The following is an 18,954-nucleotide window of genomic DNA, read 5'->3' as shown; positions in this document are numbered from 1 at the left end:
TTGTCTTGAAGCAGAATCCATGCGTAGTTCTTCCATAAATCCGATCTTATCTTCTTTACTCTTTCCCTCAACTTGACTTCTTTGTGGTATTTCTGATTAATAGTTTGATCCTCAGGCAGCCATTCACTCATGGTACCACACCTGACATAAAAAAAAAGATCAGCATTAACTTCAATTCTGAGTCGCTCATCTGTGCTTCATTTTCATTGTTGGCGATGTGGGACTCTTCCAGAACATCGAGTGACGCCTTGTTTCCCAGTCGTGCTGGAAGATCCAGTTTTCATCGTAAGTGACGACAGGTGTGAGCAAATCTGGTTCTTCGTTGACTCGTTCCATGACATCGGAGCAGATGTTCTCCGATAGCGTTTTTGTTCCTGGGAGATTTTTCCGAGCCAGATTTGCACAAACATTTGTCATGTTCAGTTCATCATACAAAAGTTTTTCTTACTGTCTATTTATTTGTGTTCACCGTGTCTACGACTATCCAACTGCTCTCAAGTCGGTCGTTCCGTTAAGTTTCATTAATTTTCTCAATGTTTGTTCACTTCTTGAATTCACATATCAACCGAGACGTTCATCATCTTCAATCCCTTCTCGTTCAAAAACTAGCTAACGTGACATACCATTACAACCAAACACTGAGTTTAACGTATAAAAAATTCCGTTGGTGACTTTTATCTTAATTTCACAAGGAATTTTAGGCTACTACGCTGCTCAGTTTTTAAGCCCACCATTATCGCAGCATTACTACCAAATAACGTCCTATCCAGCAAGGCTCAAAAGCAAACTAAAGCAGACGAAGACGAAATCGAAGGTGGCTGCTCTTGAAGGTTCGTCATCTAAATTCCAATAACAAACTACCCTCACACGGCTGCGCGATAGAAGTTAGGCAGTCTCGTCATTTCACTGCCAGACTTTGTGTAATATGTTGGTACAAGCAATCAAATCCTCTCCATTATGAACCTCCTCTACAGTAATGTCACAATCGGTAATGGCGAACGTGGAAATGGATTTTGAAATTGTTGTCGGTTCCCCTTCTTTGTTCACCCTCGCTGGCAATTCCTGCGTTCTGTTATACAAAATTTAATCCCATCTCAAAGTATACCTACCTAACGCAATTCATCTGATCTTCTGTCAAAAGAAGTGTCAACTTCTCTTCTACACCACTGCTACTCGTGTTAAACACAACAGCGATTTTCTGAATGGAGTCCTGTTTCAACTTGGAAATTTTATAGTTTACACTTCACGCGTTCCATAGGTAGAGTACAATAAAACGAAATACCTGTTATCTTGACGTGAAAACAGATATTTGAAGTCATCACATTCTATTAAGGCAACACAATTACTACACGCTGCTATACGAATTCATGAAGCATATCGTAACGTTAACAAACACTAGCGCCATGCGGTGACAGCGGAAGCAGGCTAAAGATAATGTTTCCTTTTATCCGAGTAGCTGTTTTCGTGTTTGCAACATGTTGCAAACATCGATAGTCAACACTAGTTGCAAACAATGTTGCAAACATTGTTGCAAAACGTGTTTCACACTCATTCTAAACGCGGCTTTACGCTTGTTCAGTTTAAAGGTGCTACTGCAGGGAATTTTTAAAAAATCCAAGATTTTTGTCAGATCATGTTATCACCATAACATGATCGAAATAGTCATATATGTCTTACAAGAAGGCATCAGTTGACAGGACACATCCTGAGAAATCAAGAAATAGTCTATTTGCATTGGAGGAACATGTGGGAGGGTAAAAATTTTGGAGAGAAACAGAATTTTCACTACTCTAAGCAGTTCGAGTGGATGCTGGTTGCAACAGTTATGCAGAGATGAAGAGAACAGCATCAAGTCTCATAATCCCAGCAGTCTCCTTCTAAATTGTTATGAATCCAAACCAGAGAACAGGTCGTTTTCATTCTAATTAAGTACAAACTATTCAGTCACTTATCACAATTAATGCTCAGAAACTTTATCCTGAAGAAATAAATAATTACATCATCTATATAGGTAACACGTTATATAGCAGAATTTTGGAGTTTCTTTTATCCCACGTATAGGACACGTTTCGTTCTCAGAACGTGAGTTTTGCATCCTACGAGTAACTGTTGATGTACATGACTGATGTAAGTGTTGAAGAGAGTGTAGTGTCGTATCTATGACGTAAATACTAATGAAGATGTGAGAAGCGGCTGGATCCAGTTGGTGGCACGTACTGATCTCCTCTGAAAGAGTACTAAGAATGCCGCCAAGCCCGACCGAGAGCATCCCAGACGTGCTCGATGGGGTTTAGGTCTGGAGAACAGGCAGGCCACTCAATTTGCCTGATATCTTCTGTTTCAAGGTACTCCTCCACGATGGCAGCTCGGTGGGGCCGTGCGTTATCGTCCATCAGGAGGAAAGTGGGACCCACTGCACCTCTGAAAAGGCGAACATACTGGTGCAAAATGACGTCCCGATACACCTGACCTGTTACAGTTCCTCTGTCAAAGACATGCTGCAGTGTACGTGCACCAATCATTATCCCAACCCACACCATCAAACCACGACCTCCATACAGGTCCCTTTCAAGGACATTAAGGGGTTGGTATCTGATTCCTGGTTCACGCCAGATGAAAACCCGACTATACATGGACTCGTCCGTGAACATAACCTGGGACCACTGTTCCAGTGACCATGTACTGTGTTCTTGACACCAGGCTTTACGGGCTCTCCTGTGACCAGGGGTCAGTGGAAAGCACCTTGCGGGTCTCCGGGCGAATAAACCATGTATGTTCAGTCGTCTGTAGACTGTGTGTCTGGAGACAACTTCCACTGGCTGCAGTAAGGTCACGAGCAAGGCTACCTGCAGTACTCCGTGGCCGTTTGCGGGCACTGGTGGTGAGATATCGGCCTTCTTGTGGTGTTGTACACTGTGGACCTCCCGTACTGTAGCACCTGGACACGTTTCCTGTCTGTTGTGCGCCCTAAAACACTAATCATCATCATCATCACGTTTCCTGTCTACTAGAATCGTTGCCATAATCTTGAGATCACACTTTGTGGTACACGGAGGGCCCGTGCTACGACCTGCTGTGTTTGACCAGCCTCCAGTCACCCTAGTATTCTACCCCTCGTAACGTCATCAATATGTGTTCTTTGAGCCATTTTCAACACACAGTCACCATTAGTACGACTTAAAACGTCTGCATACTTACTCGCTGCATCGCACTCTGACCTGCACCAATACACCTCTGCGTGTGTGGACTGCTGCCAGCGCCACCGTGCGACGACCGCACGTCAAATGCACCGCATGGTCATATACTGAGGTGGTGTAAACACGCAAACCGCCCACCCGAGCGTTGCTTCACCATGTATCGGCATATCCTTAATTTATGAGCCTGAGTGTTTATCAGTTACATTGCTCCAAGTGGTGAGTGTGCTTTTTAACTGGGTGTCTATACAGGGTGCGGCGCCTAAATCCGTATAAATTTCAATTTGAATTTCTCGCCACATTGTAGTTCCACTGGAGGTTGCGAATGGTGTTCTTGAAAACCATAGCTATTTCGTTAACAGTCAGAATCTCAAAATAGCCGAGATGTTACGGACAAGTGCGAAGTACAACCGAAGAGCCGCGATTATCGAAAGTCTTCGAGCTGGGCGTTCGGCCACTGAAATAGTTAGATCCTTTGAAGTACCCGAGATCAACTGTCTGCGATATCATGGCCAAGTATAATGCTTCGGAAAAGTCTGGAGGAGGTTCCACTAACCTGTCGAGGAGACTTCATTCGAGGAAAAGCAGGTAAAAAATTGCGGCACTCATCCAAAAGGCTCGGGCGCTGATTTCGGACGACCCGGGGCAGTCACTGAGAAATTGTAGTCAGTATTGAATGTCAGCAAGCAAAAAATGCGTCAGATGCCAAAGGAGGACCTCATACTAGCCCATTAGTCCAAATTGGCCCTCGGATAACGTTGACGTGTTCTGGTCAAAGGAGTTCTGGTCCCTGAATAACCGGGATTTGAACCTCTCGACTACTATCTTAGGAGCGTAGTCGAAAAACTTACCAATAAGACGAAGCACCGTAATGTCGTACCTCTGTGCACCGCTACCCGAAGCAGGATTCACGAATACGGACAGCGCTGTTTTAAAGAGTGCTTGCGATCGTTGCAGGACAAGATTCGAGGCGGTCATTACGGGTGAAGAGGTTACATCGAGTAGTGTTACTCTTAAATGATACTGCTACTTATGTGAAAAATGATTTTCATCTTCATGTCTATTTTGTTTCAATAAATTTGCTTTAAAAAGTTTTATTTCTCTAGGCTTAAGCGCCGCACCCTATATTTTGTGCGGTGAGCTTACAATCTTCAGTGATTATATAAAGGCGCAGACATCTATTACTCACCTGAACAGCAAGACGTGTTAGAGGCAGGTGGAAAATTTGGTAACCGGTGACGAGCGTCGGCTTCCCGTGCCCGCAGGTCTGCTGATGCTGATCGGGCTGGTGATGTACATCTCGATCTTCAAGGCGGAGATCGGCAGCAAGCTGCGGCCGCGGTCGCAGCTGCAGCCGCCGCTGTTCACGTACCGCTACGGCTTCAGCTTCCTGCTGGTGGTGTCGGGCTTCATGGCGTCTGAGACGGCGGGCACGTGCGCCGTCTTCCTCTACATCTTCTGGCACCAGCTGGAGTGGGGCCGCAAGCGCCACGACCTGCACCGGAAGCTGTCCGCCTCCTCGGCGCTGCTGTCGCCGCCACCGCCCGCCTGCCGCAGACACCACTTGCCTCCGCCGCCCCCGGTGAGTACTCTGGGACTTCAGTGCAACTATCAGGCTAAACGAGATGTACGACGGCGATCAATCGTGGTGCTCAACCCTAAATGTCGTGACGCTACTTTGTCCCAAGTTTTCACTGCAACTCATTCACCTCAATCTTCCTCCATTCTCAGGTAGTCTTCGAACCATACCGGCGATCCTCTTCAGCCAATCGAATCAGATTTTTCCTGTTCTCCACCTTTGTTTAGGCAGATCCTCGACGAAAGCTAATTGCAAAACACGAATATAGACAGATGGGAAAAAAGAATACCCTGGTCTTATTCCGACGCCGTGATTAAATTGACCAAAAAAATTAGAAAAAAGCCACTGAGATTCTGAGTCCGTGACCATTTACCATCAACTATGCAAGCGGGAAGAGTCTAACAAGGGGAGGCCGCCAATTGTGAAATTCAGATTCGATTCATACTGCGCATAATACACTCCTGGAAATGGAAAAAAGAACACATTGACACCGGTGTGTCAGACCCACCATACTTGCTCCGGACACTGCGAGAGGGCTGTACAAGCAATGATCACACGCACGGCACAGCGGACACACCAGGAACCGCGGTGTTGGTCGTCGAATGGCGCTAGCTGCGCAGCATTTGTGCACCGCCGCCGTCAGTGTCAGCCAGTTTGCCGTGGCATACGGAGCTCCATCGCAGTCTTTAACACTGGTAGCATGCCGCGACAGCGTGGACGTGAACCGTATGTGCAGTTGACGGACTTTGAGCGAGGGCGTATAGTGGGCATGCGGGAGGCCGGGTGGACGTACCGCCGAATTGCTCAACACGTGGGGCGTGAGGTCTCCACAGTACATCGATGTTGTCGCCAGTGGTCGGCGGAAGGTGCACGTGCCCGTCGACCTGGGACCGGACCGCAGCGACGCACGGATGCACGCCAAGACCGTAGGATCCTACGCAGTGCCGTAGGGGACCGCACCGCCACTTCCCAGCAAATTAGGGACACTGTTGCTCCTGGGGTATCGGCGAGGACCATTCGCAACCGTCTCCATGAAGCTGGGCTACGGTCCCGCACACCGTTAGGCCGTCTTCCGCTCACGCCCCAACATCGTGCAGCCCGCCTCCAGTGGTGTCGCGACAGGCGTGAATGGAGGGACGAATGGAGACGTGTCGTCTTCAGCGATGAGAGTCGCTTCTGCCTTGGTGCCAATGATGGTCGTATGCGTGTTTGGCGCCGTGCAGGTGAGCGCCACAATCAGGACTGCATACGACCGAGGCACACAGGGCCAACACCCGGCATCATGGTGTGGGGAGCGATCTCCTACACTGGCCGTACACCAACCACTGGTGATCGTCGAGGGGACACTGAATAGTGCACGGTACATCCAAACCGTCATCGAACCCATCGTTCTACCATTCCTAGACCGGCAAGGGAACTTGCTGTTCCAGCAGGACAATGCACGTCCGCATGTATCCCGTGCCACCCAACGTGCTCTAGAAGGTGTAAGTCAACTACCCTGGCCAGCAAGATCTCCGGATCTGTCCCCCATTGAGCATGTTTGAGACTGGATGAAGCGTCGTCTCACGCGGTCTGCACGTCCAGCACGAACGCTGGTCCAACTGAGGCGCCAGGTGGAAATGGCATGGCGAGCCGTTCCACAGGACTACATCCAGCATCTCTACGATCGTCTCCATGGGAGAATAGCAGCCTGCATTGCTGCGAAAGGTGGGTATACACTGTACTAGTGCCGACATTGTGCATGCTCTGTTGCCTGTGTCTATGTGCCTGTGGTTCTGTCAGTGTGATCATGTGATGTATCTGACCCCAGGAATGTGTCAATAAAGTTTCCCCTTCCTGGGACAATGAATTCACGGTGTTCTTATTTCAATTTCCAGGAGTGTAGGAGCTCATGGCCAGAGGTGTAATGTGGCAAAGCACCAAGATGCACTTCTCAGCCGTTGTTGAGAAAATCGACAGTTAAAAGAAACCGTTTCGGTGAAATACTCTCTACGATTAATGGTTTTTCTACAGCGTCGTGGCGCAGCGGTAAGCGCTCGGGTTCGTAATCCGAAGGTCGCCGGATCGAATCTCGCGCAATGCAACTTTCTTTTTTTAGTGTTTGTTTTTTGTAATTCAAATGTGTATATACACACACACACAAACACACAGATATATATATATATATATATATATATATATATATATATATATATATATATAATTCCCGGCAATCAGTTTCAACAATTATGCATATAATAAATAGTTGAAAGTCGTTTGTCGTGGAAAAACTGGCGACTTCGAACATCATTATGTTTTCCGCAAACAAAGTTGTATTTCACAAATGTTACTAATTTTCTTCACAATGTTAACCACGTATAGTTAACGGAAGACGTAGAAACGATATTCCGAAACGAATACGTATAGCGTAAGTCAAACGTTCGAATTGGAATAGAGACCCCACGAACACAAATTTGCTGTGGCAGGTATGAAATATAAACTCCGTTATTCGCTCGTTACACTTGAAGGACAGATGTTGAATGGGCCGAAACGAGCTGCCGCATAACAGCGTAGTAACGTGCTAACTTCGAAAGAAGGTAGATGCGGTCCCTAGCGCAACTTATAACATCGTTAAAAATCAGTGCGGACGTGGGAGCTTTGGTACAGCCTGTTAAACAAACGGAAAAATGGAAGCGGTACAATTGGAGAGCGATCCGCCTTCACCAACAAGCATAAGCAATTCATATATATGAAGTACAAAAAACTAATAATAAAAAATATTGCAAAACGCGAGATTCGATCCGGCGACTTTCGGATTAGAAACCTGAGCGCTTACCGCTGCGCCACGACGCTGTAGAAAACCATTAATCGTAGAGAGTATTTCACCGCAACGGTTTCTTTTAACTGTCGATTTTCTCGACCACGGCTGAGAAGTGCATCTTGGTGCTTTGCCACATTACACCTCTGGCCATGAGCTTTTATTATGCGCAGTATGAATCGAATCTGAATTTCACAATTGGCGGCCTCCCCTTGTAAGTAAAATCCAGGAAAGATGCCGGGATGATAATAACAGGTCGAGTACTATGGTTGCAGCGTGAGATGTCCACAGTCAGAGGCGCTAGAGACTCGGTGGGACAGTGAGCTGTGCGCATACGCAACACGAATAGGGAAGAGCTATGGACAATCATCACCTCTCCACTTATTACGTCAGTAGTTCAGATTGTAGCGTCGGCGTTAGCTAGGACGCTTGCAAGCTGCTGTATCTTTTGCCGCGCGGGATTAGCCGAGCGGTTTGATTCAATATATAAAATCGAGCCAACGGCCATACCATGTTGAACACACCGGTTCTCGTCCGATCACCGAAGTTAAGCAACATCGGGCCCGGTTAGTGCTTAGATGGGTGACTGCCTGGGAACACCGGGTGCTGTTGGCTCCATCTCATGCCGGCACGGTAGCGCAGCGTGTTCGGTCAGAGGGTTAGCAGCCCTCTGTAATAAAAAAAAAAACTTAGTTAATCGATCAACAACGAACATAAACGGATGCCTTACGACGTCCGCCCCGAGCCGATGCAACGAACAAAAACGAACAAAATGAGATTAAAAAAAAGAAAAGAAAAAAAAGCGGTCTAGGGCGCTGTAGTCATGGACTGTGCGGCTGGTCCCGGCGGGGGTTCGAGTCTTCCCTCGGGCATCGGTGTGTGTCTGTCCTTAGTATAATTTAGGTTCAGTAGTGTGTAAGCTTAGGGACTGATGACCTTGGCAGTTGAGTCCCATAAGATTTCATACGCATTTGATTTTTTTTTTTTTTTTTTTTTTTTTTTTTGCTGTATCTTTTGGTGAGCGCATATACACGTGGGGTCTGCCTGCTACTCGCAGCAGTAAATTAACAGGATGGCCTTCTTCTCAGAAGAGCTGCGGAGTTAGGGCTTTCCTGACTAAGCCTCCAATCTAGTAATTTGTTTCCTTGCCCTCCCTCGTAACTACTTTTGTTTTACTGCATCAAATGAGTTCTTGTGCTTATCTCATTTGTGCTTTATCCTGTTATGATGATCACAGTATCACTATTTCACGTAACGTCACTAGCGAACTGGCCGACTGATGATAGCTGGTCGTCTCTGTGGAGGCTAAATATGCATACGATTCCACGCCAGAGTCATATTCACAAAGAAATTGTTGATTCCGTATCGCTAGCTCCAAGCATCCCTGTCTTGTAAGCAAAATGGAATATCTCAAAGAATATTGTTTCGGAAAATATGCACGAAAAACACACACTGATACAACTTACAGTCGTAATAACTGACTAAATGATAGTACACACGAATAAAGAAATTACTTATTACATGATCCTGTATTAGGTTACGATGTTGCGATAAAAGCGACCGCAGGTCACTGTCGTTGACTGCATTGCTTTTAATCATAACAGTAACAGTGGAATGTGGTGCTTGAGATGCACAAATATCTATGAGTGACAGTTTAATCAAGTGCAGTTTGTTTCTGATTTAAGAGGAACTTTCACTTTAAATGAGTTCCGTTCTTAGCTTCAGCTGTCCAAGAACCGAGCAATGTTCGGGTTTTGATATTCGGCATTGCGTCCAAATATCTCCAGTCCCAAAGCTTCTATTAGCGAAACGAGGGCAACCTAAATTTGGATGGCTCGACGACAATTTAGATCCTGTTCCTCTCTAGTGCGGGTCGAGGGGCTTAATGACTATTCCATCCCACGCGATTCTGCAATGCAATTGTTCTAGCTATGCGAGTGATCGCAAGAATTCTTTGCCGTTACGTTCTCCTCTTCGTACGTGGTAGGCGTATTTTCTTTATAAACACAATAAATATATAACGTAACAGTTTCTCTGAATGTTCACTCTACAACGACAGATCCTAAGCCCGTATCTCTACATACGAGGTGATACCGTCACGATGTTACAAAATTTTAGAGATAATGGAGAACGGTAAATATATCAGTTTGAGGGGCCGTGGTCCGGAAACGTCCAAGTCGAAAGCCATAAGCGAATGTCGTTCTGATACCGCTAACAGTGGAATACATGTATCGTCAATGTTGTTGCTACGACTGTAGAGTAGGCAACTTTCATAGGTGGTAGAATAGACAGAGAAGATAAATAAGGGCCAAAATTCGTATCTTAAGAGATATGAGCACTTGTTCATTTTCGATACTGTGAAACACATCACATTGGTTTCCATGTTTTTCGAGGAGATGGTATGCACAAAAACAAGAAAACAGTGTCCAGTAAATATAAGCTTTAAAACGCATACCTTAAGAGTTATGAGCACTTATTCATCTTCGATACTGTGAATCACACCTGTTGGGTTTCCATGTTTTTCCAGGAGATGGTATGGACAAAAACAAGAAAACAGTGTCCAGTAAATATAGGCTGTAAAACGCATTCCTTAAGAGCTATGAGCACTTTTTCATCTTCGCTACAGTGAAACACATCTTTTCTACTGAAAAAATGTCCATAACTCTTAAGGTATGCATTTTAGAACTCAAATTTACTAGTCATTTCTTCTTGTCTCGCTCCATATTACTTCCTCGAAAAATACTGACACCAAAGACCTTGTAGTAGATATGTTTCACCCTAACGAAGGAGTTATAGAGCTCATGTATACAAGACTTTTTTTTGTTTTGGCCCACACTACAACTCAGAAAATTGCCTACCCTACAATTTTTGCAGCAACAGTACCGATACATGTATTTCACTGTCAGAGGTATCAGAACAACTTTAACTCATGGCTTTCAACTCGGCTATTTCCGGACCAGGGCCCCTTACCTCAAATTCATTAATTTACCCTTTTCTCTCATGACCGAAAATTTGTACCATCATCACGGAATTACCTTGTATAAGTAATTTTTCGCCCAATAAAGGAAACAGCTTAAAACTGTCGAACTAAAATTCCACCCCGTAAACCTGTCTTTCATGAACTTTTAACTTCATATTAAGCCACTATAGACGTCTCATGGACTGACTCGAAATCTCCAAGTTTTTATTAAGTATTCTACGTAACTTCAAAGCATTCCATATGGCCTTCGAAATTTGGTAGTGAAAGAGATGAATTCACTGATGTTTCATTCTCCACTTGTAATTTCGCAGAGATTAACCGTATTCAGAATTTATATGTTTTCAATATCAAACTATGTCTTGTTCGTAAGTATGTGATTTCATACGTAAAGAAAAGAAATACGCCGCGTCGGATAAGATGGAAACGAATTGCTCCATTGGAACGACGCCAGCATACATACAGCTTCAGCAGTACAACAGCACAAGCAGGCCTACACTGCTCTGTGTATCGTCTTTGCATTCTTACACACAAACATACACACACACACACACACACACACACACACACACACACACACACAAACAAACACACACAGGCCTACACTGCTCTGTGTATCGTCTTTTCATTCTTACACACACACACACACACACACATATATATATATAAACATTAGACTTCCTTATTTTTGACACAGACGTATTCTCCCAGAAACAAATAAAAATAGCTCCAATCCTCCTGTCCCGATCAAGGTACTGGGTGGTCGCCCTTGACTGTAATACAAATTTTGGAACGTCAAACCTGCTTCAATACATTCTGATTCAGGCGTCCCTCTGCTCTACTCCCAGCTTGTTGGAATGTGACTGAAAATAATCTATTTGTATAATGGATCGGATCTAAAGTGCTCGGATTTGTACATTAGTGCAAAAAATGAAAACGGTAAAAAATTAAAACTTAGTATTTTCTCTGTGCTGCTACTCCACGTGCGTTAAATGAATGAGACATCTTAATAGCTAAATTTATTGTTCTCCATATCCATTCAATATGTGACCATCTTTCTTTCAAGGCTCTGGAAAAAAAAAGTAGAACTATTACCCTAGTAACTTGGTGAACCATCCCTAATTTCTAACCATGTCATTTATCTTTCAGCGAATTATAGGCCCAATCTGATGTAGCCAAGTATAATAAGTATCAGTTTTTAATCAATTGTTAATCCGCCATTTAGAGTCGGTGCTTAGCCACGAACTTGCGCAAAAAACAACGACCAGTTCATGTTTAAACAGAGAAATTCTAATAGCTAGTGGTAAAAACGATACTTTCTCTGACATTACTTACTGAATTTAGAAAAATGAACCTATCGATGTGGCGCAGTGTTTGGCTTAATAGATCTGCAATTCAGAGGCGGAGTTTCAAACTACCGTCAGACCACCCGGTTTCAAGTTTTCCTTAAAGTGGCTAAACTAATACCGGGATGGTTCCTTTGAAAATGACATAGGCCTTCCCCAGCCTGCTTCCATTTCGAGGTTATACTCTGTCTCTGCACGTTGTACCTTAATCTTGGATAATTATACTCCGTTGAATTTATCACTTTCATAGCTAAGGCGCTGAATTTCTAAAGCTCCACTGAAAAAATGTTGATATTAATACTTCTATATTAACTTCGCTATGACACGAAACTATATGTCATTTACTGGGAACTGTCTTTACGACACCTCAAAATCTTCCGAAAGTATTTGAAGCGAACAACTTTGGTCCTCTTTATCTATCTTCACTGTACAATCTGTGATAGAGGACACGCTGTATTCCAAGATTATTTTCCTCGCTTCTTGTTACGTTCGCGTGTGGTATGTAAGAAGAATAGTTATCAGGAACTGTCTGTAGAAGCTCGAATCCTTTTACTTTTATCGCCTCAACGACACTAGAGAAAGTTATGTGTCTCTTGACTCGATAGAGCGTCTGCCACGACAGATAACTGGGCTCTCATTCTCCCTCTCGTTCTGGTTTCCAACCCGAATCGGGCAATTGTTCTTTGAAACTTAGCTATCTCTTCCGCTAATCCAGCTTGGTAAGACTTTCAGACGGATAAACAATACTCAAGGACTTATCAAAAGGCGGTTCCATAAATGACCTCTGTCGTCGGTGAGTAACTCTTTCTTAATATTCTTTGTCTAATATCATAGTGACATGTGCATCACCACTGCAGACAGATTTTTGCAACTATTTCACATTCAACCGCTCCATACACGTACCGGTACTTCGAGGTAATCGATGATTGTGAATTATCCCAATGACTGATCGCCAGATTGTGTTATGAAAAGAAATTGCATCTTTTCATCTAATTTGTTCCATCGCATTACATTACATTTATTTATTTATGTTTAGGCTTACGATGTAAGAGCACATAGCACACACGAGTCCAGCGTTCTGGTCAGAGGACCTCAGTTTCTTGTGCTCTCTCTCTCTCTCCCTCTCCCTCCACTCCCCCCCCCCCCTCCCCGAAACACAAATACACTACTGGCCATTAAAATTGCTACACCAAGAAGAAATGCAGATGATAAACGGGTGTTCATTGGACAAATATATTATATTAGAGCTGACATGTGATTACATTTTGACGCAATTTGGGTGCATATATCCTGAGAAATCAGTACCCAGAACAACCACTTCTGGCCGTAATAACGGCCTTGGTCCGCCTGGGGATTGAGTCAAACAGAGCTTGGACAGCGTGTACAGGTACAGCTGCCCATGCAGGTTCAACACGATACCACAGTTCATCAAGAGTTGTGACTGGCGTATTGTGACGAGCCAGTTGCTCGGCCACCATAGACCAGACGTTTTCAATTGGTGAGAGATCTGGAGAATGTGCTGGCCAGGGCAGCAGTCGAACATTTTCTGTATCCAGAAAGGCCTGTACCGGACCTGCAACATGCGGTCGTGCACTATTCTGCTGAAATGTAGGGTTTCGCAGGGATCGAATGAAGGGTAGAGCCACGGGTCGTAACACATCAGAAATGTAACGTCCACTGTTCAAAGTGCTGTCAATGCGAACAAGAGGTGACCGAGACGTGTAACCAATGGCACCCCATACCATCACACTGGGTGATACGCCAGTATGGCGATGACGAATACACGCTTCCAATGTGCGTTCACCGCGATGCCGCCAAACACGGATGCGACCATCATGATGCTGTAAACAGAACCTGGATTCATCCGAAAAAATGACGTTTTGCCACCCCTGCACCCAGGTTCGTCGTCGAGTACACCATCGCAGGCGCTCCTGTCTCTGATGCAGCGTGAAGGGTAACCGCAGGTATGGTCTCCGAGCTGATAGTCCATGCTGCTGCAAACGTCGTCGAACTGTTCGTGCAGATGGTTGTTGTCTTGCAAACTTCCCCATCTGTTGACTCAGGAATCGAGACGTGGCTGCACGATCCGTTACAGCCATGCGGATAAGATGCCTTTCATCTCGACTGTTAGTGACACGAGGCCGTTGGGATCCAGCACGGCGTTCCGTATTACCCTCCTGAACCCATCGATTCCATATTCTGCTAACAGTCATTGGATGTCGACCAACGCGAGCAACATTGTCACGATACGATAAACCGCAAACGCGATAGGCTACAACCCGACCTTTATCAAAGTCGGAAACGTGATGGTACGCATTTCTCCTCCTTACACGAGGCATCACAACAATGTTTCACCAGGCAACGCCGGTCAGCTGCTGTTTGTGTATGAGAAATCGGTTGGAAACTTTCCTCATGTCAGCACGTTGTAGGTGTCGCCACCGGCGCCAACCTCGTGTGAATGGTCTGAAAAGCTAATCATTTGCATATCACAGCATCTTCTTCCAGTCGGTTAAATTTCGCGTCTGTAGCACGTCATCTTCGTGGTGTGGCAATTTTAATGGCAAGTAGTGTAGAACTTGCCACCAGCCCTACTTGTGCCACAGATGCCTACGATTTTAGTAATAATGGTAAAAACTTTTTATATAACAATGATAAATTGTTTAATTACTACAAAATGTGTAAGAATAATATTTCTTTTCATCAGTTCTTAGTACATCGTAACTTCCAAGACACTGAAATTCAGAGAAATACAACATTTGAAAAGCAGTCTTCCGAAATACGTTTGCTATGCAATTACTTTAAGAATTATAAGAGAAACGGATTTGCATAATTTCGACAATGTCGTAATTTACACACTGTAAAATAATCGTGCGCATTCACCATTATCACTACGTCCTTTAGTAGTACGATTGCGAACGCAGGTATCCAAGCTGCGCGAGTGTGTGAATAGTATGAAAGCTGTTTCCTTCATTCTTTTTCGCCTACCATTGGGCAAGTCATCCTTTCGGTGATTTTTTGGGTAGTGAATGATGTTTTTCTTCCTGACTTGCCTTACTCAGCTTCCGATGATTTGCCAGTTCTACCTGTTGACTCATGAACTTTTTCGAATTTGTCGTTGATAGCTGATACCTTTGAATATATGCCTTTCATTGTCTGGACTGCAGGCCCTCTCATGTGGGCAGACCCTCTCGCAAGCAATTGAAAACCATTCTATGATAAACGTAGCTGCAAATTTCAAGAATTCCTTGCATTTTTGAGACTCTCAGTCATCAGTCTACTGCATTTTAGCCGTTTTCTATTAGGTCGCTTTCTTTATTGTCTTTCTGACCATTACAAATATTGCAGTTGGTTTCAAACTAACTTCCCCATGAGCTAGTGACTTGAAATTCTAAACATAACTCAGAACTGAGTGACAATGCAATATTAACTCACTTTCTTGGCTGTATGATCCAGGGTGGGGGTAGGGTAAAAAGGGTTGGTAATGATTTTGGAAATTTCTGGTACGTTCCTATGGGACCAAACTGCTGAGGTCATCAGTGCCGAGGCTTACACACTACTTAATCCAACTTAATCTATCTTACGGTAAGGACAAAACACACACACACACTCATCCCCCAGGGAGGACTCGAGCCTCCGAGGGAGGGGGGATCGCGAACCGTGGCAAGGCGCCATAGACCACGAGGCTACTCCGCGCGGCCGGCTGTTGTAATACTCGACGTCTCGGCTGCCCTGCAGGGATTGCGTATTGTGTGTGTAGTGTCATAATGCGTTCCATGCAGCATACGTCGAACTCGATGACGGCTGCTGGGCGTCATTGCCACATTTGCTATGCTAGTATCATCTCTATAGTGCTGGCCTCACGGCGCCGCAAGCTGCACTATGAAACTATTCGCCCCATGGCTCTCCCTTCAGTGTGTATTCGCTGCCCTTTCATATTGTTCTCATTATATTCCGTTGGTTTAATCTGAAATTTCGGTACACCTTATGATTCCGCTCTTTGAACTTCGTTACTCTGCTATGTTGTCCGTGTCATACATTTTCTCCTCGTTGTTGTCCTTTTCACCCCTGGCCAGTCGGCCGGTCTCTGCTGATTTTTGAGCTGTTTCAGGTCCTTGTCAGATTCTGGTCACAATAAACTGCAACAATACAAAAATTTCACACACACATGACTATAAAGCGTAAAATAATGATTTGAAGTAAAATAAATTTTTAATTTAACACGTTTTTAAGTTGGACTAAAACGAATAAAGTGATGTTTCCTATCCCCACACATATACCTTACGCCTTACAGACGGTTCTGAACATTTGTGATAGTGAATTTTTAATAGCAGTGAAAGTATATAAAATATTTATAACGAAAAACATGGGGCACATGCAAGAGATTCATGAATAAATTATCTGTTTCGTGTGCCCCATGCCTTTCGTTATAAATCTTACAAGTATTTTGATAGATATTAAAAATTCTTCTTATAAATTTTCTGAACTGTCCGTACGGTGTTGGTGATCTGTATGGGATAGGAGAAATTATTTTATATTTTATGGTCGATATAAAAACGTGTTGCATTAAAAAATTATTTTATTTTAAGGAATTATTCGAAAGATGGCTGAGAAATTTGGTAATTTATATATACTCAAATACAAAAGCTTTTATTAAAAAGTTTTTGGAGGGCTGAGTCATGATATCTCACCCCCACGCCTCCTTTGATCCGTTAATCTGCTCCTGGGTAAGAATTTTCTACGAGCGTATTAAGGCTTGACACTGACATCAGCGTGACGTGTGCAGGTTATCCCGCACCGGCGCTACATGCTGGAGTCCGGCCGCGGGCTCGGCGGGGGCAGCACGTCGCGGCTGCCGCCCCCGGAAGATCACTGCCGGTCGCCGCCGCCGCCGCCGCCGTGCCTGAGCCGGTCGCACCAGGACCTGCGCTCCGCGGGCGGCTGCTTCCACGCGCCCGTGCCCGCCCCCGCGCCGCCCTACCACCGCCACCTCTACCACCACCACACGCTGCCTCCGCCGCCGCCGCACTACCACCGCTACCACGCGCACGTAGACGACGACTGCGGTCCCACGCCCCCTCCGCCTCCGACGTTGCACCACCACGGCCACCACCACCACCATCACCACCATCATCACCAGCGAGAGCTTTCAACTTCAAGGTTTATATTCCACAAGTATCACATTCTCATAACAAAAGCCTACGGAGGACGTTCTACAGGGTGAAAAGTGTTTAAACCGACAAACTCTGGGAGGTTGTAGGGGACATCAAAACAAATATTTTTCCCAAATGTCATTTTTTCCTATGAGGATTATTTAAACCGGTGGAGGCCGTATTACGCTCTTCAGTTATTAGAGGCCGTAGTACGATCTTCAGTTCTTAGAGGGCGTATTACGCTCTTCACTTGCAGGCAACTGCTGTCCACCAGTGTAGTAGTGCATTGTCTCTGTTTACTAATGGAGCGATACACCTGGAGTGAGTACACTCATATGGTTGGTGCGTACTATGTAGCACACTACAACGGACGAGCTGCACGGATGGTTTATCAACAACAATATCCTAATCGCCGTATCCCGCATCATACAACCTTTGCTGCTGTGTGCCAACGTCTGGGTGAGACCAGGTCATTTAGCGGATTACCTGGACAGGGACGCCGTCGCACGGTAAGAACGCTGCAATTTGAGGAAGCTGTCTGGCAGCATGTGGAGCGGGATCCTTCAATCAGCACTCGTGCAATTGCACGTAACGTGGGGACAAATCAGACGAATGTAAGAACAGTCCTTCGAGAGCAATTGTTACGTCCATTGCACTTACAGCGTGTCCACAACCTGGGCCCAGTTGATTATTCAGCCAGAGCACAGTTTTCGCAGTGGTACCTGGAACAGTGTGAAATGCATCCTACATTTCCATCCTCTGTGTTGTTTACCGATGAAGTAACTTTCGGGCGTGATGGAGTCTTCAAAATGCACAACTCGCATGTTTGGAGTGAGGGTAACCCACATGCCAATGTTACTAGCGCTCATCAAGTGCGCTTCTTCGTTAATGTGTGGGTCGGCGTTGTTGGGGACTGTTTAATTGGGCCGTATCGGCTACCTAGGCCATTAAATGGCAGGCAATATTACAATTTTCTCGCCAGAGCATTCCCAGAACTGCTGGAAGACGTCCCGCTCCCTACAAGACAACGCATATGGTTTTAACATGACGGGGCGCCGGCACATTTCAGTCGTCGTGTGCGGCGATTCCTGGACCGACGGTTCCCAGGAATGTGGATTGGCAGAGGTTGTCCTGTACCATTGCCTGCTCGAACCCCAGATATGTCCCCTCTGGACCTTTTGTGTGAGAAGAGATGCGCAACCCTATTTACACAACTCCTGTTGCATCAGAAGAGGATCTGGTTGCCCGGATACTAGCAGCAGCAGCAGGAACAAATCAGGACACTCTTGGGGTTTTTGCCCATGTCAGACGGAACATGATTCGATGGTGTAACCTTTGTTTACGTGTCAATGGAGGCATTTTTGAAAATCTACTGTAACTGAAATTGGGTTGTGTTAATGTGTTGTCTCTTGGTCATAAAATGGAAAAGTGTTTGTTGGTTTAATTAATTTGCCGCCGTAGAAATCTTCCTCTACTGGTTTAAATACTCCTCATAGGAAAAAATGACATTAGGGAAAAATAGTTGCTTTTATGTCCCCTACAACCTCCCAGAGTTTGTCGGTTTAAATACTTTTCACCCTGTATAGTTACTCTGCTGAACACACATATGTTATGAAAGTGAACAGCAACTACTTCATCATTTGTCAAATACTACTCTAAAAAAATGCTGTCCTGAAGATTCAAACATACACATTTAGTTGCTCGTTCGAGGGCTTGTGTAAATAATTAAGTGCCAAGGTTTTCGTGAGACAAGGGTAATTCTGAACTACGAGTTATGATAAAGAATTCCGGTTTAACCCTTAACTCGCGAGGTGTGTCTCAGACCGAGCAAAAATTTTCGAACTCACTCTCCAATGTCACTTCTGGCAGAAAGCTTCAGTAACTCCTCCGCCCATCCTGCAATGTCTTACT

General features: G+C 44.9%; 1 protein-coding gene and 1 non-coding gene across 2 annotated transcripts in view; both read left to right on the top strand.

The window, feature by feature from the left end:
- LOC124775437 overlaps positions 1–18,954 on the top strand; it is a 69,921-nt gene that overhangs the window by 27,906 nt on the left and 23,061 nt on the right. The window contains exons 5-7 of the mRNA XM_047250270.1: positions 4,460–4,776; positions 16,677–16,847; positions 16,929–17,050. Coding sequence (XP_047106226.1) covers positions 4,460–4,776; positions 16,677–16,847; positions 16,929–17,050 — 610 coding nt within the window. The remainder of the gene's footprint in view (positions 1–4,459; positions 4,777–16,676; positions 16,848–16,928; positions 17,051–18,954) is intronic.
- Positions 8,067–8,185, top strand: LOC124778965. Its single transcript, XR_007015936.1, has one exon. It is a non-coding gene; the product is annotated as a 5S ribosomal RNA (ribosomal RNA).

This window comes from Schistocerca piceifrons, chromosome 2 (genome assembly GCF_021461385.2).
Source record: "Schistocerca piceifrons isolate TAMUIC-IGC-003096 chromosome 2, iqSchPice1.1, whole genome shotgun sequence".
NCBI classification, from domain to species: Eukaryota; Metazoa; Arthropoda; class Insecta; order Orthoptera; family Acrididae; genus Schistocerca; species Schistocerca piceifrons.
The sequence above is the reverse complement of the archived record's forward strand: the minus strand, read 5'-3'. Positions and strand labels throughout refer to the sequence as shown.